Source organism: Drosophila novamexicana, unplaced genomic scaffold (assembly GCF_003285875.2).
Source record: "Drosophila novamexicana strain 15010-1031.04,08,12 unplaced genomic scaffold, DnovRS2.1 tig00000564-arrow-pilon, whole genome shotgun sequence".
NCBI classification, from domain to species: Eukaryota; Metazoa; Arthropoda; class Insecta; order Diptera; family Drosophilidae; genus Drosophila; species Drosophila novamexicana.
The window spans coordinates 3,906,437-3,930,579 of NW_020824810.1; the positions used below are offsets into that span (position 1 = coordinate 3,906,437).

The 24,143-nt window shown below is 40.6% G+C and overlaps 4 protein-coding genes across 5 annotated transcripts; 3 read left to right on the forward strand and 1 right to left on the reverse strand.

The window, feature by feature from the left end:
* Positions 1 to 10,640: 10,640 nt before the first annotated feature.
* On the reverse strand, positions 10,641 to 11,201 carry LOC115762217. The gene has a single exon (XM_030704350.1). It carries the CDS (start codon positions 11,071 to 11,073, stop codon positions 10,708 to 10,710), a length of 366 nt encoding a protein of 121 aa, XP_030560210.1. The 5' UTR covers positions 11,074 to 11,201; the 3' UTR covers positions 10,641 to 10,707.
* A 1,235-nt stretch (positions 11,202 to 12,436) lies between these two features.
* LOC115762216 (origin recognition complex subunit 4) lies at positions 12,437 to 13,926 on the forward strand. The gene is made up of 3 exons (XM_030704349.1): positions 12,437 to 12,628; positions 12,689 to 13,098; positions 13,158 to 13,926. Exons 1-3 carry the CDS (start codon positions 12,437 to 12,439, stop codon positions 13,924 to 13,926), a joined length of 1,371 nt encoding a protein of 456 aa, XP_030560209.1.
* Positions 13,927 to 14,194: 268 nt separating this feature from the next.
* LOC115762379 lies at positions 14,195 to 14,888 on the forward strand. The gene is made up of 2 exons (XM_030704559.1): positions 14,195 to 14,386; positions 14,442 to 14,888. The coding sequence occupies exons 1-2, from the start codon at positions 14,195 to 14,197 to the stop codon at positions 14,886 to 14,888; spliced, it is 639 nt and encodes a 212-aa protein (XP_030560419.1).
* Positions 14,889 to 16,141: 1,253 nt separating this feature from the next.
* LOC115762414 (rhythmically expressed gene 5 protein) lies at positions 16,142 to 23,330 on the forward strand. Of its 2 annotated transcripts, none has more exons than XM_030704604.1 (3): positions 16,142 to 16,666; positions 22,042 to 22,228; positions 22,475 to 23,330. In XM_030704604.1, exons 1-3 carry the CDS (start codon positions 16,553 to 16,555, stop codon positions 23,080 to 23,082), a joined length of 909 nt encoding a protein of 302 aa, XP_030560464.1. In that variant the 5' UTR covers positions 16,142 to 16,552; the 3' UTR covers positions 23,083 to 23,330. The 2 variants fall into 2 exon arrangements, with proteins under 2 accessions (XP_030560464.1, XP_030560465.1); XM_030704605.1 differs by lacking the exon at positions 16,142 to 16,666 and adding an exon at positions 21,599 to 21,670 and having other exon boundaries at positions 22,475 to 23,329.
* Positions 23,331 to 24,143: the final 813 nt, after the last annotated feature.

Genomic DNA, 24,143 nt, shown 5'->3' on the forward strand with positions numbered 1-24,143 from the left:
ACAGCGATAAACAATTTTATGTTGCGTCTTTACAACTTTAACAGGTGAGAAAATGGGTTCAACATGTGCCCAGACAACCTCTCTCTGCGTGTGTGTGTGTGTGCACACCCATTTTCAGTTTCATTCATGAGTCCTGACATCGTCTAATTCAATTGTCCAGCTTGTTGGCGTGCTCTTTGGCTCTTTGGCGCTATGACTGGCCACAAAATGGATAAATACGTACCGCGGGGCAGGCAGGGGCCGAGGGCAAGGTTCAAGCCATGGCCAGAGAGATCGCATCGCAGCCCGTTCACGTTTCATTCGCTCCAATGGACCATTTATTTGAAACAACACAGCAGATCTGCATGGCCGATGTGGAGCTGCCTTTCAAGTTCCCCTTAGATAATTTCACCAATCAATTGAACTGAACTTCCGTTTCGATTGCGAGCCAAGCGATAAAAACATTTTTGATTTCGGTTGTTTTGTGTTTCGGTGGCTTTTTTTTTTGACCGAGGTCACGCTTTGTTTTTTTTTTATAAAAAAAAATAATAAATAAAAACAATTGCTTGATCTTACGCTCTTGTGTGTCTGCTCCAGTTAGTTGTCGACTCTTGAGAATTCGGCGAGTGGCAAGTCTGAAGATCCCACTTCCACTGCCTCCAATAATTGCTAAGCCTCGCTAGAAATGCTCTTTCACGACTTAAAATCTCAGCCTATTTTAATTCAATTTTGACAAAGGCTTGTCTTCTAGATAAGTTATTCAAAAAAAGATGTAATTTGTCAGAATTCATCATAAAAGTGTTCTAGACAATTGGGCGATAGCCTAAACCTGCCACTGCCTACATCAAAAGCAGCTCTCAGAGCTTTGCTGAAAAAAACGGATTCTTGCATCGATTTTTATCGATTTTATAAGCACGCTGACCATGAAAGGAAGCTCATGAATCGAACTCCTGTGAAGGGCTTTCCCAAGCTGTCACCTTTCCAGCTTAAGTTCCTGTTTATCATAAAGTGAAATTTATAATTTTTGATTATTTACACCAAATGCGTAGAAATAGAATTTAATTAGGGCCAGTCTAGCGCGGATTCGTGGGGCTGAGCTGGTTGCACGGGCTTGTTTCCACGCTTGGCACGGCTGGCGGTAAATTGCCGCCAATTTATTAATTCAAAAAGACAAAAATGGCCAGCTGCAAAAAAAAAAAAAAAAAAAAACAAAAGCAAAAAAAAAGTCATAATAAAATTCAAATGGAAAATGGAAAAATAGACAAAACGCAAATCCTATTTGTCAATTTATTTGCGCAAGTATGCGTGCAACGAGCAACAACAACAACAAGAGTAAAAAATGTCAATTGCTTAAGCAAATTGCGCATAATTGACTTTTTTTCCCCAATTGCTCAACGGGCATTGTTCGGCGCCCACACGGAGGCCAGAGCCAAAGTCGCAGCTCGCTTAGATCCAGCAGCAGCCCCTGCCCCTGCCCCTGCCCCTGCCCCTGCCCCCACTGCTAGCTGTGCCCCTGCTGTTGCCGTCACGCCCCGCGTATAAAACTGTCCGCGCCAATGATTTAATTTCCCAAATATGTTTGGGGTCGGAGGGGGCATAAATCTTCAGGAACGGAGGACGCGGCGGCAACGGCAAGTGTCAACAGCGCGTTGTAGGTGGGCTCAAAAGAAAGTCGCCGCCATCGGCGCAGCATGTGGCATTTTGGTAAGACAACATTTTGTGGCCACAAAATGTTCGGACAATTTTTATGGTTTGTTTTTGCTGCAGCTAATTAGCTTGGCGCAGCGCAAAAGAATTGATAAACGAACAAAACGGGCATTGTTGCCATCGGGCACACCTACAGCTTGTCGGGATTTGTGCTTCGCCTCCGAATGTTGCACGAATGTGTCGCATTGTCTTACAATTATGGCCCTTTTGTTGCTCAATCTGCCGCAACACTTGTGCGCATTGTCCTTTTCGCCTGTTGGCCGTTTCATAATTTCCGCCTAAAAGGATTTCACAGTTTTCAGACATCCCTCTCTACGAGTGTGTTTGTCAGACTAGGCGTGTGTGCGTGCGTGCGTGTGTGTTTGTGTGTGTGTGTGTTGTCCATAGTTAATCCCATTGGCATTATAATGAGCCACTTTTGTGTGGCTCTAAGCACTTATGTCATAGCCCAGCCACCAAATGCGGCCCAAGAAGTTCTCTGACCAAAGCTACACAGCGAGAAAAAGAGGCGCCCAAAAAAAACGAATCAATTTGCATTGCATTATTTTGTATAAAGTTCTAAAATAAAGAAAGAAATAGCATTTATTATATTAAGTATAATTCATACTTTATTTTAGCTAAGTTTATAGTACTTCATACACTTAGCGAAAAACAATATGTAGGCATAATAGTTTTACTTTCTTAAACTTTTTCTTTAAACTTTACTTATATGTGCTTGATTCTTAAATTAAGTATATTTCGTATTTATTTTAAGTCGCACAAAATTGAAGTTTTAAAGTTTAGTTCTTATGTTTTCTTTTAAAATTTTAAAAGCGTAAATATTCCCAAATTAAATATTTCTAACTTCCTAATCAATCATTTATGCTAGAAAAACCTCAAAGAAAAGGCTTAAATGAAGTTCAAGGAAAATTCAAAATATGCTTAAAATATTGTAAAGCAAACATTTTTAGCATTGAAAACTATACTTAGGTCCTGTATTTAAGAAGTATTCCAGATAAAGTCTTTAAATAAGTTCTTTCGTTTGAGTTTAAGAAGTGTTCGATCTCAAAATAAGATATTTAATCTTAATTTAAGAAAATTTCGATATTTCGATAATAAGTATAAATAGAAAGATTTCCACTAAGTTTATGTTTTATACGAACAATTAAGGACTTCAATTAAGTTCACGCTTAATTAAAGACTTAAACTAAATTCAAGCTTAATACAAGCAATTAAAGACTTCAACTAAACTCACGCTTAACACAAGCAATTACATGCTTAAGCCTTAAGTTATTCTCATTAAAGCATTTATGAAATCGGGTTGGGATTATACAGTTGTTGGGATTATACATTATTCTTAAAGTAAGAATTTCTTACTTATTTTTAGGTTAAACGACAAAATTCTTAAAAATTGTCATTTTATTAACTTGATTAAAGCAATGAAAAATATATTTTCTAGGCATTTCCTATCGCTGAGTGTAGCGCAAGAGGGGAAATGTCGCCATGTTGGCGACTTTGAAACGGAAGCGTTATCCAAAATATAGAAATAGAAATATTCGTGTAGAGTCAAAGCAAAGACATGGCGTGTTGCGTGGCGGCAAAAGTGGCCCCTATCATTATAGCTGTCGTCTTAGCTGAAATGTTATGTTGTTTTTTTTTTTTTTGGTTTTCTTCTGGTTTCTTTTTCGAATTGGTCAGCAGCGACAGCGGATGCGCTTCCAGGGGCTAGGCACCAGCTCGGCCAGCTCGACCAGCAGCCGCGATCTCAGTGATTTCTAGGCCCAAAAATAATGTTGCATGTTGTATTTTTGGTTCACTTCTTTGTTTCATATTTTGTTTTTTTGAGAGGGTAACCCCAAGAGCAAAACAAAAAAAAATAACCAAAAAAAAAAAATTGATTTACGACTTCCGCTGGTAATGAAAATTCACTTCAAGCATTTCTTTGAGCTACTTCATTTTGTTGCGGCGCCGATTGGCAGCCCATTTGCAAGCCAGTGTTTGGTTTTATAGACTCATTTAAGGCGATTATTTAGCAATTTTTTTTTGTTGTTGCGTATACGAAATTTATTACGTCTATGGAGCGGGAGGGTGGTGCGGCTGCAGTTTTGCGCTGGCAAGGCGCGGAGTCAGCATCTCGGCAACTCAGCTCCAGTTAGTGGCGAAATTTATGAGGCAGCAAGTGAATCATTTAAGTTAATGACTTTCAAACGTGTTTCCACACAGCGAATGGCTGTTGCTTTTTGATGCCTCTGATTGACTTGGCCGGCAGAATCTGGCGAGTCCCAGTCTGAAGCTGGCCAACACAAGTAGCGCGGTGATTGATAATCCGTTGATTGAATTATGAGCGCAACTCTAATTTGACCAGCATGTGTGTGCTCAGGTGTTTGTGAGAGTGTGTGTGTGTGTGTGAGTGCCTAGACCTAGGCAACAACAGCCTGCTTGTAGTTGTTCGTCTAAATGCAGACGCAGGCATCGGCCCCTTTGGCGCTTTTGGCGGCAAATCAAACCCAGACCTAAGCAAGTCCAAGAAATTGGCAAATTGGCTTTTGGCAGGCGGCGCAACTTGAAAAAAATTTTAAGAATAATAATGAACGAAACAAAATCAAAACGTTAAAACGTTGCCGGCCAAAAGAGTTGTTGTCGTCGTCGTTGTTATGCTCTAGCGGCGGGCTTAATGCCTTTGTCATTGCATATGCAATACATTTCAATCAGACAAGTGCTTGATGAAATTTCGGATTCGAGTTTCTGTCTAGTGCATGTTTTGGAAAGAGTGAGGAACCAAAAGCTGAGAAATAGTTGAGCTGGCAAATAGTCACTCAATCAGTCACTCAGTCAGTCAGTCAGTCAGTCAATCAGTCTGTCAGTCAGTTAGTCAATTAGTAATTGAGTCAGTCAGTCAGTCCGATGAGTCTGTCAGTTAGTCAATCAGTCAGTAATTCACTCAATCAATCAGCAAGTCAGTCAGTCGCTTTATGCGTCAATTAGTCAGTCATTCCGATCAGTCAGTTAGTCAATCAGTCAGCCAGTCAATCAATCAGTCAATCAGTCAGTCGGTCGGTTAATCCGTCAGTCAGTCAGTCAATCCGTCAGTTAGTCAATGAGTGGATCAATCAGTCAATCAATAAGTCACTCCGTCATTAATTAAGTCAGTCAGTCAGTCAATCAGTCAGCCAATCAGTCAGTCAATCAGTCAGTCAATAAGTCAGTCAATAAGGCAGTCAATCATCAGTTAATCATCAGAGAAGCGATCGCACGTTTGTTCAATTATTGTTTTCTTTTTCCAAATATTTCAACTGGAAAGGGTATTTAGTCATCGGACTTTTGTTTGCAGTTCTTTTGACTGATGAGGAGCTTCAGGTCGGCGGCGGCGTCCTCGTCTGCGTCTACGTCTGCGTCTCTCTATTGCGTGCCAAAATGCCAATGGCGTTTTAATTTGAAGTCACATTTGGCAACGGACTTGAGCTGCTGAGTGTGCTTTTTTTATACAACATTTATGAGCTGCCGCAATTTATTTATTTATTTTTATATTCAAGACTTGCCTTGCATTTTTTTTTTTGTTTTAATTTTATTTTTTATTAGTTTATTTGGCTTTTCCGGCAACAGAAACAGTCGAAGGCTCAAACATGGCCAAAAGGACTGCGATTCGGGCACTTGTTGCGCGCGCTACCTGCGGCCCACAAGTTAAGCAAAACTGGATTAAGTCCCTTTACCCTTACCTTTGCCTTTGCCATATATTTTCTTTTTGCTTTTGCTGGCCTGAGCCCTAATCCGCCTTCATGTAATTGCGCGCAGACATGGCGCCAGCCGGTTAGCTGCGGCATTGTCATTGGCATTGTGCTGCCCGGCTAATAGGATCAGCAATGCACTCTGTCTGAGCCTGGCGTGAAATCCGCAAATGTTGTTTACCTTTGGTCAAAAAGGGGTTCTTGCTCTCGGCCCGAAAATATGACCGGGCGTCAAGTGCAGTCTTCTGGCCCTTTGTTTTTACAGTGCCCGCTCGAGCGACACCCACGGCTCGAACTTTATTTCTTTATTTTATTTTTTTGCTTATACCCTATAACGCTTCTTGTTTTTATATTTTTGGCTCGACTGTGGCTGCTGCTGCTTCTTTTTGTTCTTGGCCGTGAGTCAACAAAAAAGTTCGCATCGATGGGAAAATTGTGCAAACAATAAACCGCAGAAACAGGCACATCGAAAGCTCTCAAGCCAAATCAAGATATAGCCGACAAAGCACTCACACACACACACACACACACACACATACCTGTATCTACATCTTTATATATATATATATTTCTATATGTATAGCCTATAGCCATTATTATATTTCACTCGATAGCAATTATTGCTACCGTTTAATTGTGCACATTGCGATTTTGTGGGACGCCGACGTTGATTTTTCACACGCGTTCGACTGCCTCGGTTTCCTGCTCCCTCTGTCTCCCCCTCACCGTCACCTTCGACGCACATTCCCCTCTGCGAGCAGCAGCAACGCCTCCGCCTAACCAATATGCCACACTTTGTGCGTCCAGAAGCGCGTCCAGCGACTTCTCTGTGAATGCAGCCACGTGGCTAATGATCCGCGCATATTCCACGCAACCAGCCCCAGACCCAGTCCAGTCTCTTGGCCCAGTTCTAAATTTGCCATATCGCCTCCCTTCTTTGGGCCATTAAAGTTGTATGATCCCTGGCGAAACTTGGTCTTGCGATTGCCGCAAAACTATTTGGCTGGCACTTTGTGTAATTTCCACACTTGCTCGCATATGTCGACTCAAAGTTTTTGCAATAATTTGCATAGAGAACTTCGTTTTTGATTGACCTATGCCACTTGCCCAGGCAAAGAAACCGCGTAATACTCGCACTTGGCAAGCTCTACAATCATCGCCAGCAGCTGCTTCGGTCTACACATGCACAAGGCGGAACAAATAGGGAATTCCTCCATATATGCATTGTATACTGAATAGGATATGGACAGTGCAGTCTCTCCCTGAGATGATAAAAGTATTACTCGTTTACTTAATATGCTGAATCAGACATCTAAATATGTATCTATGTTTCAGGTTTTGTGAAGATAACGATTTTTCCCACCTTTTATATAACGATTTCTTAAATCAGATATCAGTTAATTAAGTTAAACGTTTTGTTTTGCCTCAGTCAACAACAACAACATCAATCGAAGTAGTGGGAGAACATTTTAATTGTTGTGTAAAAATAGGTAAAACTTAGCGTGGGCAAGGCCGGGTAATGCCCGCTATATGCGATGCTTGTATGTAGATATCTTTGCTTATCCGAAACAGGAACAAAGTTTGCTTTCCGCTACGCCTCAAATTTGAGAAAGGGTATTTTTAAATGTTGCCTTTCTATGCGATTCTCATGAGCTCAAGTAGAGCATGCAGGCTTTCATGCTTTGATTATAGGTATTATATTAAAAGTTAATTATCTTGTCTTCTTTCAATTAAAGTGTGTTTACTCAAATGTATTATTTCTTCATACTAATAGAAGGTTATAAAATAAAAGTGCCTGCGAATTTTGGAATAGATGCATATTTACATTAATATTAATATGTAGATAAGAATATATGTTAATGAAAATCAGAGCTGGGCACGGGTTGTCTACTAGGCCTATATAAAAACTGAGTTCATTAGCAATTGTCGAGTCATCTTGAGTGTTGCAGAAAAAGTGCAACCAACTCGCGGACGCAGTTAATTACCTGTGCGAACTTTTCAACTAGACGTGAGAAGGAAGATGGAAACAAGTGAACCGAGCCCCGCAGCGTTACAGTAAACACTCGCTGTAAGTTGACTTTTAACCGGTTACTAACTGACATTTTCACCTTGTTAATTATGCGCACGGTCATGCAAAATCGCGCACGATTTCGAGTGGCCAAATAAGTGTCGACTCAAAGTTGCATTGTCAGCGATGTCGAGCGATGGACGGGCACGATGATCTCTTAATTACATGGCTCCAATGGAAAACTGGCAACTGGAGCTGCTCCAGGCACAACGGAAGCAGAGGCAGTGACTTCATAGACAACACCTGAATCTAGCCGGGAACTAAGGCAAAAAACAGAGAGAGAACATTCAAATAGGGAATGTGGAAGATCTAATACCCTTTCAGAAGCAATGGCTGTGACTTCATAGACAACAGCTGAATCTGGTCAAAAATGTAGGCAAAAACAAGAGGAAACAAAATGTATTTACTCTGTGCCGAAAATCCAATACCCTTTCAGATATATAGAAAATAATGCTTTGTATATCTTAACCTCTCAAATATTGTTGCTAGTTCCTATGGCAGCTATACTCCAACAAAGTCTCATCAACTCAGAGACACTCAGCTGAACACAGCTCGTTGATCTAATCAAGTGGCATACATTCCTAATGGGATCAAAGATACCTACATTACAAAATTAAAATACCCTCGGCGAGGGTATAATGATGGACAGCTGAATATGGTCAGGCGTTGCCAATAGCTAAACCACTTGACCAAATATTGCTGACCTGAGCCGAAGTGACAGGTGTAGCCATGTGCTGTGTGTGGATTCAGGTGTCGTAGGTGAATTGTAGGCGTTGACCTAGCACAGCACAAGGTACGAAAAATTCAAAATGGCCGGTTTTTGCGCGCCTTGAGCTGGCCGCTGGCGCCATCTGTTGTGCAGCCCGCCAAGCTAAAAGTTTATTGATTTTGCCGCTAGAGCAAAAACTGAGAGTGAAAATGCCGCTTACTTTTTTAAGTTTAAAAAGGCAATAAATAGACTTAATCTCTATAATCTATAGGAAATTTCGCCTGCGACAGTGGTAAATTGGCCGGAATATACCCTCGAATATCCTATATAAACATAGGTCAAAACTTCCCACCCCCATAACTCGGTCAAATCTCATCCGATTTTCATAAACTGTGGCTCATTGTTCATGGTTTGGCCTCTAGATCAATTGTGCATCTCAATCTGGAAACATATTTCTGGGTCAAAATTCATGTTGAAATGGTACCCTCAAATATCCTATATAGACATGGGTCAAAACTTCCCACCCCCATAACTCGGACAAATCTCATCCGATTTTTACAAACTGTGGCTCTTTTTTCATGGTTTGGCCTCTAGATCAATTGTGCATCTCAATCTGGAAACATATTTCTGGGTCAAAATTCATGTTAAAATAGTACCCTCAAATATCCTATATAGACATGGGTCAAAACCTCCCACCCCCATAGCTCGGTCAAATCTCATCCGATTTTCAAAAGGTTTGCTTCATTGTTCATGGTTTGGCCTCTAGATCAATTGTGCATTTCAATCTGGAAACATATTTCTGGGTCAAAATTCATGTAAAAAAGGTACCCTCAAATAACCTATATAGACATAGGTATAATTTCCCACCCCCATAACTCGGTCAAATCTCATCCGATTTTCATAAACTGTGGCTCATTGTTCATGGTTTGGCCTCTAGATCAATTGTGCATCTCAATCTGGAAACATATTTCTGGGTCAAAATTCATGTTGAAATGGTACCCTCAAATATCCTATATAGACATGGGTCAAAACTTCCCACCCCCATAACTCGGACAAATCTCATCCGATTTTTACAAACTGTGGCTCTTTTTTCATGGTTTGGCCTCTAGATCAATTGTGCATTTCAATCTGGAAACATATTTCTGAGTCAAAATTCTTGTTGAAATGGTACCCTCAAATATCCTATATAGACATGGGTCAAAACTTCCCACCCCCATAACTCGGACAAATCTCATCCGATTTTTACAAACTGTGGCTCTTTTTTCATGGTTTGGCCTCTAGATCAATTGTGCATCTCAATCTGGAAACATATTTCTGGGTCAAAATTCATGTTAAAATAGTACCCTCAAATATCCTATATAGACATGGGTCAAAACCTCCCACCCCCATAGCTCGGTCAAATCTCATCCGATTTTCAAAAGGTTTGCTTCATTGTTCATGGTTTGGCCTCTAGATCAATTGTGCATTTCAATCTGGAAACATATTTCTGGGTCAAAATTCATGTAAAAAAGGTACCCTCAAATAACCTATATAGACATAGGTATAATTTCCCACCCCCATAACTCGGTCAAATCTCATCCGATTTTCATAAACTGTGGCTCATTGTTCATGGTTTGGCCTCTAGATCAATGGTGCATTTCAATCTGGAAACATATTTCTGGGTCAAAATTCATGTTGAAATGGTACCCTCAAATATCCTATATAGACATGGGTCAAAACTTCCCACCCCCACAACTCGGTCAAATCTCATCCGATTTTCAAAAGGTTTGCTTCTTTGTTCATGGTTTGGCCTCTAGATCAATTGTGCATTTCAATCTGGAAACATATTTCTGGGTCAAAATTCATGTTGAAATGGTACCCTCAAATATCCTATATAGACATGGGTCAAAACTTCCCACCCCCATAACTCGGCCAAATCTCATCCGATTTTCATAAACTGTGGCTCTTTTTTCATGGTTTGGCCTCTAGATCAATTGTGCATTTCAATCTGGAAACATATTTCTGGGTCAAAATTCATGTTGAAATGGTACCCTCAAATGTCCTATATAGACATCGGTCGAAACTTCCCACCCCCGTAACTCGGCCAAATCTCATCAGATTTGCATAAGGTTTGGACTTTTCTGCATGGTTTGGCCTCTAGATCAATTGTGCATCTCAATCTGGAAACATATTTCTGGGTCAAAATTCATGTTGAAATGGTACCCTCAAATATCCCATATAGACATAGGTATAATTTCCCACCCCCATAACTTGGTCAAATCTCATCCGATTTTCATAAACTGTGGCTCTTTTTTCATGGTTTGGCCTCTAGATCAATTGTGCATCTCAATCTGGAAACACATTTCTGGGTCAAAATTCAAGTTAAAATAGTACCCTCAAATATCCTATATAGACATAGGTATAAATTCCCATCCCCATAACCCGGTCAAATCTCATCCGATTTTCGGTTTGGCTCTTTGTTCATAGCTTGACCTCAAGATGAGTTTGTCAGGAAGTGCGTTTTATTGAATTAAAAGTGTAATACATATTCCAATTCGTGTTCAGCAAAAGTGCATACGTGTGGGCCTAAAACGTCCATATTCCGCGTTCGTAGTGGGCGGCACCTTGGCCTCGCTGTTAACATCGTGACTTTGCACGTCTTGCTTTTCCAGAACCTTCACCGCATCGGCATGGGAGTAGCAATGCTTCTTGTTCAATCGCTGGCGCTGGGCATACTTCTGGAATGCCTCGTCCCCATAGATGTGATGGCTCTCGCAGTAGATCTGACCGACGCGATTGAACTCGATGTTCTGCCGGCCCGGATACCAGCTGAAACATTTCTGCCAGCGATCTCTCGACTGGCTATCCTTGTTGGCCACCAGACGATGGTATTTCAATTGATCTGTGGTAATCACTTCGAGCGGCATTGTGGAATATGTTTATTTATTTTTATTTTTAATATTTTCTTATACTGTTACTTTCTGATTTAAGTGTTTTATTGTCAGCGTAACATACAAAATTTTTTAAACCGACAATTTCGAGAGGCATTTACGACATTTACAAACGGGCTGAGATATTGACAATTCAACATTTAGGAATTTTATTTGACACAAAACACAATTTTACGATTTTGTAACGTACAATAACACATCAGCGCGAGGAATATGGGATATATAATAGGTTTGATTCAATATATAACGGCCTTCGGGAAATATATGCCCTACCATATTGTTCACATGCTGAACTGGCAGTTTTTCCAATATAATGTCGTGCTGGAAACGAAAAAGGCTTTAAGTTTAATTAAAAAAAAAACAAGAAACATGCGCACATTTATGGGACAGGTGTGATTAACGTTTGTATAGTCTGCAAATGAGTTAAATAAAATATTGGCAAGTGGATTGCTGCGATCTTTCATAAATTTGCAGACGTCTATCGTGGCATTAAATCGTTCAAAGATGTGCCTACTGTCACGCTTAATTATCTTGAATGTCATCTATTAACAGAACATAGTTTTAAGTAATTAAATCGTTTAAAATGGGTTTTGAGCTTAATTACCCAAGCATTCGTAATGGGCAGCTGCGAGAGATGACATTTGATCGACAAATATTTGTAGGTTCGATTCATAGATTTGAGAAAGCAATATTCGTAATTAAGAAAATCTGGGTTTCTAGTCGAGCACTTAACATTGTTGAACTCAATATGGCCAGTTATCTGGAAAATAAAGCTTAAATTTAAGAAAATATAATAACTATATATCGACTTACGCCAATTATGAATATTGTTGTCAATATTAAACTCAAACGCATTAAACTCATTACGGGGCCGTTAAATAAACGTCTGTTTGGCTTAAACGATCGATCTGTACTGGATTCGTATGAAAATGACTTTATATGCTCCATTACAGTTGTTAATTATATATGGAATTAATAGAGATATCTATCTGAGCAATTCGACAAAAATTCAAATATGATGAAATTTCGTTAAGTACGTTACAATTATTTATACCGAATACACAAGCTTGTTTCGTTGAGTTTGCTTAAGTAAAATGATCTTATAATAGTGACAAGGCTGTTCGTTAAGTGTGGCGCTGTTTCGTTAAGCTTTCAATTATTTTAGCAACACAGTTGCGCAACGGTTCTGCTACCAGAACGCTCAGCACTGACAATCGTTGTAGAAAACTATCGGTCATATTCCACCACTAGCACAGCTGATATTTTGGCGGCAATTTCTATTCAAAACAAGCTACATACACAATCCAAGCCCAGTGATTAAACTAATTTTAATTGAATAATGCATGATTCGGTGCAGGAGGTAATTAAAACGCGTCGTTTTCTGAAGGAGCGACTGCAGCGCGACTACAGCACACTCCGTGGCTACGAGGCGGAGCGTTCCAATGTGCGGCAGCTGCTGCAACGCACAGCCGAAATGGGCGAATCAAATTCTTTGCTTTTGATAGGGCCGCGCGGCGCTGGCAAGACCACAGTAAGTACTCGCTATAACGCTCGCCCAATATGCTGTTTAACACCTTTGCTTATGCCGTAGCTAATAAATGCCGTGCTCACGGATTTGATGGAGAACAAATCGTTTGTGGACAACACGCTCATTGTGCACCTGGATGGAAATCTGCACACAGACGATCGCATTGCTCTTAAATCAATTACTGTGCAAATGCGCCTAGAGAATGCGGCCGACGGCAAGGTGTTTGGCTCTTTTGCTGAGAATCTGGCCTTTCTGCTGCAGTGCCTCAAGGCGGGCGACAAGAAGTCCAAAAGCGTTGTTTTCGTGCTGGAGGAATTCGATCTCTTTTGCACACATCACAATCAAACCCTGCTGTACAATTTGTTCGATGTATCGCAGTCAGCGCAGGCGCCAATTTGTGTGCTGGGCGTGACCTGCCGCCTAGATGTCATTGAGCTGCTCGAGAAGCGCGTCAAATCTCGATTCTCGCACAGGTCAGTTTGTCCTTTAAATGTTTGCACTCCCCACTTACACTTATTTTCTCTTTTCCTAGACAAGTGTTCCTCTTTCCCAGTGCCCACAAATTCGAAGAGTATGTGGCGCTCTTCCAGCAGCTAATGAGCATACCCAGCAGCAAGGAGCTGCAAACAGCGGCTGATCGCGTTGACAGCCTGGAGCTGCTCAAATCGGAAGCGTTTACCTTTCAACGTAATCATTTCGATGGAGTTGAATACAATTTTGATAAGAAGCATATGGAGAACTGGAACAAACAAATTGCGAAACTTAGCAAGTCAGCAGCTGCACAGAAAACCCTGCAAATGCTGTACGATTTTGATATAAGCGAAGCATTCCTCAAGACCTTTATATTCCGTCTGGTGGCACAGCTAAGACCGGAGGCTCCACATATTACGGGCGAGCAGCTCACAGCGCTGGCCGCTCAATACGAATGCGACGATAAAGTGGAACTGCTCTGCGGTCTCTCAGTGCTGGAGCTGTGCCTGATCATTGCCATAAAACATCATTCTAGCATTTACGACAGAGATCCGTTCAATTTTGAAATCATATTTGCGCGCTTCTCCAAGTTCGCCAAGGTGTCCTCGACCATGCAGGGCGTGGAGCGCGCCGTAGTATTAAAAGCCTTCGAGCATTTGCGCATTGTCGAGCTGATTATGCCCCTATCCAGCAGCGGCATGGGCAAGCTGCAAAAGGAGTTTGAAATGCACAAAATGGCTCTAACATATGGACAGATCCAGCAGGCAGTGCAGCGCTATCAGGCACTGCCCACGGAGGTGGCACAATGGGCGCAGAGTTCATTGATCTGATGGCGACAAATGGCCAACAAATATTCCTTAATTTTACAATTTATTTATTTCTATGTTTAAATACACACTTGTCTACACACACGCATCTTAACTTGTAAATTGTTATTGTTCATTATGTAATTAGGTCAATTGTGCTCTTGATCGATAATGCAAATTCTTTAAGCAGCTGCTGCCCGCATCTGCCCTAGCAATTGTATGTGGGCAACATTTCTATATAAAAAATGCCTTGGAGCCTTCAACCTGGCACAGTTGATCAGCGGCCAGCAGCATGAGTTCACCCACTATCCTGTTGTACGCTGTGCTACTTCTGGCTGCGCTCTGGGACTCGGCTCAGGCCGATGAGAGTCCTGGCTTCTTTCTGAAGATCACCAAAAACGTGCCACGTCTGGGCAAGCGCAGCGAAGGTTTCCCCATGAAGAACATTAAGACCATACCACGCATTGGACGCAGCGATCCCCAAGTAAGTAAAGTCATATTCTCTGACCAAATCGCAATCTAAGTTCCCTTCGCCTTAGGCCTCTGTCACACCCTTGCTAGCCTGGCTTTGGGATATGGACATGGACATGGTTCAGCCGCAGCTCAGCAAGCGTCGCCTGCCCAGCAATGTCGGCGCTGGCCATGCGGAACGCGAGCTGAACGTTGTGCAGCCGGTTAATTCGAATACGCTGCTTGAGCTACTGGATCGAAATGCTATACCCAGCGAGCATGTCAAGTTCGTGCACTGGAAGGACTTTGATCGTGCCTTGCAGGCCGACACGGAGCTGTACGACAAGGTTATACACCTGGGACGCGATCCGGACCAACGTTTGAAGCAGGATCTCAACTTCAACAGCTATATACCGATCTTTGGCTCTGACGATGGACTTGGCAACAATTTTATGCTGTACAACAGGGACGATAGCGATTTGTATGGCAGCGACAATCGCTACAATCGTAACTTTATGGAGTATAACCGTTTGTAGATGAGCGGCAAGTGTGAATACAGGGTATCTAAAAGTGGTACTTGCTACTTGTGTATACCCTAGGTGTATTCGGCTATTGGCAGTCTTTGTATCTTTGTGTGCGCAATGGTTTAAATAAAACCAGAAATTATACAACAAATTTTGATGAATTGAGCTCCCTAAAAGCTTGCTCTCTTATCATTAAGAAACCGGAAAGAGACAGTCCCCTGACATGTTGCAAGGCATTAACGTTACTTATGTTTAACGGTTTTCGGTGGCTTTCATTTCCATCCCCTTACATTTCTCTCCATTTGTGGTGACTGTACCAAGGCGTCCTCATTTCGTATGTTGAAAAGAACTTTGTTTGACATGTAGAATGTGCAATACAATTAATTTTCATTCATTGGCAGCGCAATGAGCCTGTAAATTTAATTCAATGTGATTTTATAATTAGGAAATGCCATCCTTGAGTAATTAGTTAACATGCGTGTTTACAAATGTTTTCAAACTGGTTTTGTGCAATTGCGACATAAATTCCAAGCCGTTTCAGATTTTTTGCTAATATTATTATTATTTTTGTCATTCTTTGCTTTTCAATCAAACAAAATTGCACGAAAATTAACGCTCAAACAAAAGAGAAGCTCCGCTTGGCGCCGCCGTCATAATACTGCACACACACACATACACATACGTTTACACACATACATATGTTTGTATGGCAGACTATATTTTAATTTGGTTTAATTAGCGTTTGATTGTTAAATATTTGGCATTTTGTGTTAACAACAAACAACCGGAGCTACTGAATTGCAATTCCCACAAATAAATGCATATTAATTAATTACACTTCGAAGCACAACTGCTTTTGTTGAGGCCTGTAAACTTGACTTTGAAAATTTGCAATGTTTTTGTTGCTCTTGTTGTTGTTGTTGTTGTTTTTCACAATTTCTATTTTAGCTGCAAGCGCGTAGAACAAGTTTGCCATGTGTGTGTGTGTGTGTGTCGCTTCAAATGCGAGAGCGCGCGAAAGAGCGAAATCACCTGCTTGCACACTCTTGTAGGCGCTCTCCTAAGCTACGCTCTCAGTTAGAGCTGCGCTCGTGACGATACTTCAGAGCGCAAGCCATCGCTATGGCCTGAGTATTCGTAGGCACAATACTAGTGCGCGCTAGTGAGTACGTGACACGCACACATCACCCACTCAGTGGCGCTCAGAGCATAAATACGTGTGCGCCGGTGCCTGTTGCTTCATTCGAAGACGAGTCGCGGTCGCGTTCACATCTGGCAAGTAATCTGCTTGCGTCTATACATATTTGTGTGTGTGTGTATGTGAGGAATTTCAGCTGTGGGTGTGAAATGTGAAACGAGCTTTTGCGTTATAAGCTGAGACTGAAGAAAACAAACAAATAAAACAAAATTTAGTAAAGCTTGTTGTTCATTTTTTAATTTAATTAAGTGCGAAAACAAAGAGCACAAATTAAAGTTGAGAAAGTTTTTCGACTCTTCGTGTTAAATTTAAATGCGTTTAGTTTTTGGGTTGAGTCAAAATAGAAAGTCTGGCAACGCGGATTACACAAACAACGCGCAGCAACGTTAACGGTGTGCAATTGACACAGGTGACCGGTTGGATCAAAGGCAATCAGGCAACCCTTGCCACAGCAAGCAACAACAACAACAACAACAACATGATGAACACCGCGAGACTAATCTTGGCCAGCTGCCTGCTCAGCGCTGTGGCCATCCAAATGAGCTCAGCCTCGGCTATACCCATTTGGGAGTTTTTGTCGCGTAACGAAAAGGTAAATTATATAAATTTATATTTGTTTATATGTACATACAGGTCATAAATCGAACATAGAGTAGCGCTCATTTGCATGCATATTCATAATAATAAACGCACATTACGCATACGCCACGTTCGCTCCAGTTACAATGACAATGGGAACTGTGTGCACTCGTCCTTGGCATTGGATATTTGCCAAAAATATAAAAATCTAGCACAACTTTTCGCACATTTATGCATTAAATTATCCATATTTTGTATGAGATCTCAATTTCGTTTATTTTGGTTAAATTGTCAATGAGCATCATAAATACTATAATGCATATTTCTGCACATAATTAGCTGTAGTGTGTGTGTAAGTTTTAACGGCTCTTTTTGTTAACTCTTGCGTTTCAACATTTTTGAATACCGCATTCAAATATTCGAATGCTGAATATGCATGGAGAGCAGACATTAAGGCTGCCAAATTCGATATTCGGAGACTCATTTGCATAACTGTACCGCAGTTGGCTGAATCACAATTTTAACAATAAATACTCGGGCAAAAGATAAAATAAATAAATAAAACAACAGAAGCTGATGCCACTTTACGACAGCAAAGTCAAAGTGTATTCAATATGCAGTTGAAGAATTTCGGCGTTAGCCATCCTTGACATAAATATGAAAGTCAGATGCCTGAACTTGACATTGTCAGCCTTATCATGATATCTATATACAATATACTTTAGCCGGAATATATACATAATGACTGTGTACATTATGGTTATAACAAATACCGGCCCAGCCGGTCTACATAGTTAGTATGTGTTCGTTTCAATGTTTGCATTTTGCAAATATCTATATATATTGCCGGTTTCATCAGAAAAGCTCTAGACTTGTATGGAAATTTAGAAAGGCAGCGTGTGCTTTTGTTTTGTGCTGGCTTTCAACATAAGGCGAGTTAGTGGGAATCACTTAACGAACGCATAAACATGTTTACACACACAAATATTTGCCTGAGTTGCCAGAAATGTGTCTGGCTTGGAAGAGCTCGAAGACAACATGAGGCTGTCCAGCGACATAAATGGATCAATACGTAAGATAGTGGACAGCAAAGGTGTGAAGTAGAATGTTAGAGCTCTGACTAAGACCTGGTTGAAAGGGTAACAAAACACTTTCCAAATAATATGGCCAAGATGTGAAACGCTTTAAGCCAAATGGGCACAACGCCTGCTAAATGCTTTCCATCTATACAATTTAAGCTTTAATTCAACAATAAAACCCAACATTTGGCATAAATGACAGCAAACATTTGTGTACATAATGAAAAGCAATTACCCCGAAATGAACAATAAAACCAAATGAGCTGCATTGCAGCCAGCGGAGCGCAACGACGACAACGAGACAAGCATTAAATTTCGTTTATGATAAAAAACAAAATAAAACACAAACTATTTTTCATTTACATGTACAATTGCCTTGGAGAGGTGGGGTTTATACAGAAAGCAAATATCAAAGCTTTTCACTTTTTTGCGCAACAAACCGTGACAAAGTCGGCGCCTGCTCCAAGACCTGGACTGGGATTGGGGCTCGGACATCCGTTGGGAGAGAGTGGAGGGGGGGGGGGCGGGGGGGGGGGGGGGGGGGCATCTAATGGAAGTGTTGGCAGTTCGGTGTTCGTTACACGCTCGTAAACAGTTAATGAACTCTGCGGCTAGTCAGAAATGTTGTAAAAAGCAACAAAAACAACACAAAAATCGTATTATTAATAGACAGCTTTATCAAAAGCCCGGCCAGGCCAGGCGAGCCTCTCATTTCGCCTAGTCATGTGGATTGTTAGCTCCAAGCCATAGCAGCGCATCGCACGCGAACTGCGCCTTAAAAATCGCCTTTGCTTGATTGTTGTTGTTGTTTTTTTTTTTTCTATTCTAAGCCAACTTATATAATGGCCAGAATAAAACAATGGAAAGCAAAGTTGCTTTTGTAATGCGATACGATACGCTATGTGTGTAGAGACAGGCGCACATCCGGCACCCGCATCACACATAGACAAATGAGAAAATAATTTCCAAAAGCTAATTAATTGCAGAAATTCGAATTCTAAAACGCAATTTGCGCAACTGACATCAACAAAAGAGGACGGGCGGGCATACAAAGTATTTACTAGAATTTGCTAATTAGAATTTCGACATATCCAAAATAATCTATATACTTTATAGAAAATGTAATATCCATCAAATTTTAACACAAAGGGTTTGCTGAAGTTTCGATGGCGTGTGTTACAGATAACAGAAACTAAGCTCACACGCTTTACTTCTACAAATGCGGCAAGCCCTTCTATGCGATTCTCATGATTGCAAGTAAGACTTTGACAGTAAAGTTAACAACTGTTTGGTGAAGCATCTTATATGTTATATATATCGGACTTTGGAGTTACGCACGACTGCTGTTGGCTAATTATAGGGTATTCTCCAGTTAAACTCTTTTATTTAGCACGTTTTTGCTTTTAATTAAATGTTGTTTACCGTTGCCCGCATGCTTCATCGCATCTCTAGCGCTTTCGATTTTTGATTGCAAAAACCCATCGGGCCAATCGTTAAACAATGTTTCTGTTGTTGTTGTTGTTTTGCCCTTAATGTTGAGGTGCAAACGCGTTTAGCCGGTTTGGCCCGAACTTCAATAAATAAATTATGTTCGCATTACACTTTTTATGTAAAGATATATATATACAGCTACATATGGCATATACATAAGCAAAAATGCAGCATCGTCATCATTATATATTATAACAAACTTATCCAAAGGTAATGCCGATCGTGTTGTCTGGGTCGGTTTTTATTTTCTTACGGGTTTCTCTTTAAGTTTTGTTGAAATTTGTTCCCTTTTTACTTGTTTTGCTATCTTTCGTTCGTTTCATAATATATAAACTGCGCAGATCAGCAGGTTATTGAACCAGACGTAACATAAATGTTAAACAAAAAATAAAGAAAACAAATATTTAGCTATTTTTTGGAATTGAGTTCCGGTCATGCTCCAAAATGACGTACATTTATGTTGTTATGTGCCAAATATGTTGTTTGTTTCAGCTTTTTTTTTAAGAACACTTTGGAATTTCCTTGTAATTACATTAATTATTAATTTATCTATTTTTAGCATATGTTCGTAAGATTTTAACATATTTATTTAGCGCGGGGTTCACGTTTTAAGGTCAAAACTTGCTCAAGGTATTTTTTTTTTTTCAAATCAGAACTTGATAAATGATCTAGTGTTTTTTAACATTTCTCAGCTTTCCCAGGCACATATGCATATGTGCATTTTAAAATATTCATTAAAATATGCTTTTTTTCCACTTAATTAATTGCAATTGATGTCGGGTTGTTAATCATTGAGCGAGCTGCTAATAAATAAGAAACCGCCAGGCAGATCCGCAAGTGCGATCTCAGTTATTTGCCTTCGGCTTTAATGAAGTTAAGATCAAGTATATATATATATTATGTGGATATGTGACTGTGACAACACCCGCCTTAAATTTTTGAACTCTGACTAAGTATTTGTGTCAGGGACTGGACTATAAAAACAATTAAGAGGTTCTAGTCGGGAGCTCCCAACTAGGGGATACCCTGAACCCTCTTCTTCCAAGATCAAATGCATATATATATTCTATTTTAGAAGCTATATGTCAAGTTTGGTGACTCTAGCTCTTGTTATTTACCAAAATTGCCCAAAAAACAGGATATCGATATCGATTCTTATCGATTGCTTGGAAACGGAGTAAGTTATCGATTATCGGAAACAGACTCGATCTGCGCGGGAAGTAGGAGCATCTACATCTAAATTTCAAGTCTCTAGCTCTTATAGGTTCTGAGATCCTTGCGTTCATACATAGATCGACTCGGCTATTGATGCTGATCAAGAATATATATACTTTATGGGGTCGGAGATGCTTCCTTCTGCCTGTTACATACATTTGGATTTTGCACAAATACAATATACCCTTATACCCATTTTTAATGGGTTCAGGGTATAAAAAAGAAAAGAGGCATACAAATCTGATTGCGCTGACGTGCATATATATTTTGAATATATAGAGCCTACGGGTATATCGTATATTTATAAATAAATGCTGGGTAAATTGAGTAATTTGTGTTGCACACGAATTGGTTTTATAATACACACACAACATTTGGCATAGAAGAGATATATATACACATACATATATATATGTGTGTGGCATATTTACTATATATATATATATATATCTTATATATTTCTTGGGCTCAAATTGCATTTTACAGTTTGCACACGTTTTGTGGTCAATAAACATATGCGCCACAGGTTGTTGCCATTGTTGTTGCCACTATTATTGTTGTTGTTTGTGGCTTTAACGGTAATTTGTTATTTGAGACAGCGTTTTGTGCATATCGGGCATATCATTATGCAAACAGCGTTAAATTGTAAAACTGAAAAGCCAGAGCCAAGAAGTGAAGTCGCAGTCGCAGTCGCAATACAATTGAAAGCTAATGCAAATGTATGTATATATTTATTTGGTTTGATGTCCAACCAGATCAAGGTGCTATATATAAAAGAATTGTAAGCAGACATAGACATCGCTTGTGCACAGAAAAGAAGGCTCAAATTCTTAAAGACCTCAAATTAGGAAAATGATAAGAAAACAATTTAATTTCTATGGTCAAATTTTAAGGTTTCTTTTTAGATACAATATTAAAAAAAGGTTTAAAATGTAACAATAATAAATATAAATAATTAAATGATAAGAACTATGCTAATCAAAATTCCTCTTCAATTGTCAAAAAATTCCCAATTCTAATTAAATCAGTACAAAAAAATATTTATGTTTTTTGGGCACAACCGATTTCTGCCGACTTTCTTAGTTTGCCTTTAAATTCGCAATAAGCTCGGCTGCTAATAAATCAAGAATGCCGGATTTTGGGAGTTTCTACATTTAATTAACATCAAGTGTTCCATTTGATTAGCATGGCTGTCGCGTCTGCCGCACGTCATCGCATCACGGAGCTGCTCTGTATGTGTCATCCGGCTTAGAATATTCTGCAATTGGAGCAGCTCAGGCAACGCTTGGCTGAGCCCAGAGAATGGCAAACCAGACTTGGGGCATGCGCTGCTTTATCTGCTGAACCGTAAAGCTGAAAAAATTGTAGCTATAACACAAAACTGGAGCAAACCCTTTGCCCGCCCCGCCCCCGCGTTCCAAGACAAGCTGGGCGGGTATTGCATAATGCGCGACATACATTTTGAAATGCATTTCATTTGAGCGCATCACTCACACGCACTGTTGCCCCAGGCTGTTGCCCAATGCAGTCTCTAATCTATCTCTAATTTCGCCCCATCTTTCACTCTCTCTCTCTCTCTCTCTCTGTCTCTGTCTCGCCGCAGATGTCTTACCTGTACTCGACGTTCGCGCAGCTGGTTAGCGTGCACTGCAAGACAACGGTGGGCGGCGGTCTTCCCGTGAACCAGTGCAAGCACAATTTGCTCGGCTATGGCTATGAGAAATTGCAGACATTCTCCGAGGCGCAGCTGGAGGCACTCGATCCGTACCAGCGCGATGCCAATGAGCTAAGTGAGTATTGCATATTTATGAGCGAATACCAGATCGAATCCGAAAGCAGAAGCGTGGGAACTCACAATGCAGTTCCGCGTGCGATAACAGCTGCAGCTGCGGATTTGTATGGATTGTGGTGCTGTTGTGTTTTTGGCACCGAAACGTGTTTTCTATAACTATGCATATATATCTATATATAATCCATATGCGATAGCGATAACAGTACGTGATTTTGATTGTTTACCATCTTCTTCTGTTCCGTAGTCTGGGCATCGATTATGCGGGATCATCCCAGCGCCACGCTGATAACCACACGCAAGCCGCAGCCGGTGCCCACGCCGCCGGCCTCCTCGCTCATCATACTCACGCATCAGCAGCAGCCCCAACAGCAACAACAACAGCAACAAAATCCACTCTTTGAGAGCAGCGGCAGCGAGCATAAGCACAAATATGCCATGGACATGGACATGGCCTATGGCTATGGCGGCGGCCAGGCCAAGGCAACAGTTCAGCAGTCTGGTGAACTGCCCGCTGCCGCCGCTCTGACGGCAGAGCCGCCGCAAAGGTATTTGAGCGGACCGCTGGTGATACGCCTGCGTACCGATGGCACGCCCGTGGAGGAGGACAAAGATCGTCCGCTGCCGGCTGACGATGATCTGGAAACGTATCGTTTGGCGCGTCCGAACAGACACCGCAAAATAGCCACAATTAGCGCACTCAAGCAGCAACATTTTGCGGCCATTGCACTGCAGCGGGAGCTGCAACCGCCGCATCCACAGCAGGTGCGACGACAGTTCCGCCAGGCACAGACGCAGACGCAGTCCCAGCCGCTGGCCAGCGCCGGCTACTACTACGGCAAGGGGCAGGCGTAAGTGCGGCGCGGGCCGCATTCAGTTTAATTTTTACTAGATCCTAGTTAGATGTAAGCATTATGATTGAGTGCGTTGGATGTCTGAGAGAGTTTTGAATGTGATATATTTGCATGTGGAATCTTCTGTGCTTTAATTGAATTTCGTATTTGTGTAATTGATGTGACAACGTTTAAGTTTTTCTATAATTTTATTTATTTGTGTGCATTAGCTATAAGCTGAAATAGAGATTCTTATAAACTAAATAAATAACTTCACAGTTTTATTTGACAAGTTGAAATGGAAACCAGTTTATAACGATTATGCACACATGTTTATGCAATGAAAGTGGCGATAACAAAGCATCTTCATGCGGAATCCAGTTCCTTGTCGCTTGTGCTCTAATCAACACGCGAACGCCTCATTAACCCACATTATAAAGAAATATGTGTGTGTACTTTAAACCGAACAATGGAAACAATGAAAATGTGCCATAAAAGGCGAATCCGGTTCTGAATCACATTTATCACTTGAAATGATGTCAATTCTGAAATACCAGCAATTAGAACCGAGTTTGGTAATTACAATCATCCCCATGTAATGCCAAAAAAAAAAAAAACTGACTTATCTGGTTGCCCTTTACTTTGTTCCATAATTAATTAACTCGATATAGGGACTTGTAAATGGGAGTGTACAAATAATTTTAGCTGTCAATTTGTATTTATTTATTGTTTTGTTTGTTTATCTTTACATCTTTATAACGAAAGTATTGCTTTAATGAACTATAGTAAAAAAGCTTAATTACTTTTCTTGACCTACTGCGTATTTTAAAATGATGTAAAAGAGGCATTTGAATTTGCTAACATATTTACAGAAATCAAGGTTTCTATTGCAGAGTTTCTTTTTGTTTGATCATTTTTGGTCTACTTATATTGGTTTTAAATAAATGCGCGCTTCTGCCCTTGTTCGTGCAGTGTTGTAAAACTGCGCAAGTGGCTTTCAAGCTAATGAGTTAAGTTGCTCTAACAGAAAACAGCTGTTTAGCTAAATTCACTCTGGTCACACTTACTAGAGAGCACTGGAAA

What these genes read in the sequence shown, in the direction of transcription:
- LOC115762217 (XM_030704350.1), bottom strand. Translation starts at nt 11,073, where the DNA reads ATGCCGCTCGAAGTGATTACCACAGATCAATTGAAATACCATCGTCTG.
- LOC115762216 (XM_030704349.1), top strand. Translation starts at nt 12,437, where the DNA reads ATGCATGATTCGGTGCAGGAGGTAATTAAAACGCGTCGTTTTCTGAAG. An exon ending in GCGGCGCTGGCAAGACCACA is followed by an intron (nt 12,629 to 12,688) that starts GTAAGTACTCGC and finishes CTTATGCCGTAG; the next exon opens with CTAATAAATGCCGTGCTCAC. An exon ending in AAATCTCGATTCTCGCACAG is followed by an intron (nt 13,099 to 13,157) that starts GTCAGTTTGTCC and finishes CTCTTTTCCTAG; the next exon opens with ACAAGTGTTCCTCTTTCCCA.
- LOC115762379 (XM_030704559.1), top strand. Translation starts at nt 14,195, where the DNA reads ATGAGTTCACCCACTATCCTGTTGTACGCTGTGCTACTTCTGGCTGCG. An exon ending in TTGGACGCAGCGATCCCCAA is followed by an intron (nt 14,387 to 14,441) that starts GTAAGTAAAGTC and finishes CCTTCGCCTTAG; the next exon opens with GCCTCTGTCACACCCTTGCT.
- LOC115762414 (XM_030704604.1), top strand. Translation starts at nt 16,553, where the DNA reads ATGATGAACACCGCGAGACTAATCTTGGCCAGCTGCCTGCTCAGCGCT. An exon ending in TTTTGTCGCGTAACGAAAAG is followed by an intron (nt 16,667 to 22,041) that starts GTAAATTATATA and finishes GTCTCGCCGCAG; the next exon opens with ATGTCTTACCTGTACTCGAC. An exon ending in GCGCGATGCCAATGAGCTAA is followed by an intron (nt 22,229 to 22,474) that starts GTGAGTATTGCA and finishes TCTGTTCCGTAG; the next exon opens with TCTGGGCATCGATTATGCGG.